The sequence below is a fragment of the Ceratina calcarata genome, unplaced genomic scaffold, assembly GCF_001652005.2.
Source record: "Ceratina calcarata isolate Rehan_Ccalc_2016 unplaced genomic scaffold, ASM165200v1 scaffold2827, whole genome shotgun sequence".
Taxonomy (NCBI): Eukaryota; Metazoa; Arthropoda; class Insecta; order Hymenoptera; family Apidae; genus Ceratina; species Ceratina calcarata.
This window is the reverse complement of record NW_017150586.1, coordinates 1-2,636: the sequence shown is the minus strand read 5'-3', so window position 1 is coordinate 2,636 and position 2,636 is coordinate 1. Positions and strand designations below refer to the sequence as shown.

The window sequence follows — 2,636 nt, the reverse complement described above, 5'->3', positions numbered from 1 at the left end:
AAAACCATTTTTAGAGATCTTTCCAATTTATGCAGTAATATCAAAGCTTGATGATTATGAGATATCGGCGACACCTAGAACGAACGAGTTTGAGGCAGAACCTTCCAGAAAGGCTCAGAACGCGCTCGGCACCGCATGCAGATTGAAGTCACATTTATTCGCAAGTTATAGTTGCAGTTCTGCATTTTTGTACGGAAGTATTTCATAAAATAAATTGCATTTACATTTATCAAGTGTAAATATTCGTTCCACTACACCACATAAATTGGCGACGAGGAAGTTGAAGAATTCATGCGCGTACACTTGAGGTTATAATTAGCACGTGGTGAGATAATTTTGTGAACTATTGGTTATTAAAATGGCTTTGCACGGTGTATTGCCAAAGTTTGAACAAAACGAAGACTGGGGATTATAATCAGAACAGTTGCAACAATATTTTGTCGCTAATGACGTGAGTCTAGCAGAGAAGAAAGTGGCTATTTTATTAACGGTCATTAGTCCGGCAGTTTATAAGACATTGAGAGATTTATGTCACCCATAGTCCAAGAAAAATAGGTCTGAAATCGACACTTTTAGCCAAGTGGATGAAATTTGGATATATGGTTTGTCTGACCCCCCGAAACAACTGTGCAAAGCCAAAAAGTTTTTGCACCAGGGGGTCGTGTCGCAAACCACCCCTCGGGGGTGTTTTTTGCTTATAAATCGAAAACGGTTATAGATATTGAAAAACGTTTCAAATGAAAGTTGTACAGCGCGAAATTTTGCATAAGGATGACCCATTAAAGTTACCCCTTCGATGAAATTTAACCCTTTTAGAGGGGTTCAAAGCTTGAAAGTGATAATTTCGGGTCTATGCCAGGCAACCGGTTTCGGGTATCTTCGGAAACAANATAATTTTGTGAATTATTGATTATTAAAATGGCTTTGCACGGTGTATTGCCAAAGTTTGAACAAAACGAAGACTGGGGATTATATTCAGAACAGTTGCAACAATATTTTGTCGCTAATGACGTGAGTTTGGCAGAGAAGAAAGTGGCTATTTTATTAACGGTCATTAGTACGGCAGTTTATAAGACATTGAGAGATTTATGTCATCCTACGAGCCCGCAGGAAAAGACGTTTGAGGTTCTTAACGCATTATTAAAGGACCATTTCCAGCATCGACAGGCTGTTTTTCGAGAGCGAATTAAATTTTATAGAGCTACTCAAGCGAGTGGAGAAAAAATCGCTGACTGGTATGCTCGTGTCAAAAGTTTATCAGTTTCCTGCAAATTTGGAAATAGCTTACAAGAAATTTTGAAGGACAAATTCGTCACCGGTCTCTCAGATTCCAAAATTTTAAGCCGAGTATGTGAGGAGGATGAGTCCAAGAGTTTGAAGGATTTATTTGATATTGCCATTAGAAGGGAAGCAGTCATTATTGGCGAGACTCAGGAGGTCAATCGGTTAAAACTTCACGCAAAGAAGCCAGAGTTGAGTCATCGAAAGGAGTCCACCGACGCTTCTACGTCGTCGAAGACTATGCAAAGAAAGTTTTCAAAGGACAGTAAGAAATGTTACGCATGCGGGGGCACTGCCCATGATTTTAAGACTTGTAAGTATAAGCAATACAAATGTAAAAATTGTAAGAAGGTAGGGCACTTAGCCAAAGTTTGTACCAAAGAGCATTCGCAAAATTTTGTAGTGGATATAAGTAGTACAAATTATGAATATTACGATAATGGCTATCAGGGAGTTAGTCCAGCGTCAGCGCGTAATAGCGATCTAGACTTATTTGAGTTAAGAGATAGTAACTCGGGTCCTATGACTATTAGTTTGAAAGTTGAAGGTCAACGGGTCATATGGGAACTAGACAGCGGCGCGTCTAGAACGGTTATTCCGTTTTGGCTTTATAACAAGAATTTTAAGTACAAGAAGTTGTATAAAACCGAAATTGTACTGAAAAGTTATTCCGGGGAAAGTATGGTACCAGTAGGTAAATTCCAAGTTTCGGTGCAATACGGCAGCGTAAAAAAAATACTTGACATATTAGTTATTAATACGAACGGTCCAGCTTTAGTAGGTAGGGATTGGATAGCTAGACTCGATTTAATTAAAATACGACGTGAACCTGTATTTAAAGTCGATAAAGAACTGGAAGTGTGCGAGGAATTTCCAGAAGTATTCGAGCCAGGGTTAGGATGTTACAGATACGGCAAGATAAAGATAGAGTTCAAACAGGAAGCGAAACCAATCTTTTGTGAACCTAAGACGTTACCCTTGATCTTTAAAGAAAAAGTAGAAGAACTACTTCGATTAGAAAAAGAGGGAATTATAGCACCTGTAACAGATTCGGAATGGGGTACGCCTCTTGTACCTGTATTAAAGAAAAACGGGCAAATTAGAATCTGTGTAGATTATAAGTCGACGGTAAATACGTTCTTAAAAGATGTAAAATATCCGTTACCGCGGATTGAAGAAATTTTTGCAGCACTTAGAGGCAGAAAAGAGTTCACTAAACTTGATCTTTCTCAAGCTTACAACCAGTTGGTTTTAGATGAGCAATCTAAGTTAATTTTAGCATGGAGCATCCATAAGGGTATATTCAAAGTTAATAGAATGCCCTTCGGAATTAAGCCTGCTGCTTCCATTTTTCA

At 38.5% G+C, this 2,636-nt stretch overlaps 1 protein-coding gene across 1 annotated transcript; it reads left to right on the top strand.

Moving 5' to 3' along the window:
* Positions 1–918: 918 nt before the first annotated feature.
* On the top strand, positions 919–2,578 carry LOC108623607 (uncharacterized protein K02A2.6-like; the record flags this gene model as incomplete). The annotated part of the gene is made up of 1 exon (XM_018022201.1): positions 919–2,578. A coding segment is annotated over exon 1 (1,660 nt), but the record flags the coding sequence as incomplete, so codon positions are not given.
* Positions 2,579–2,636: the final 58 nt, after the last annotated feature.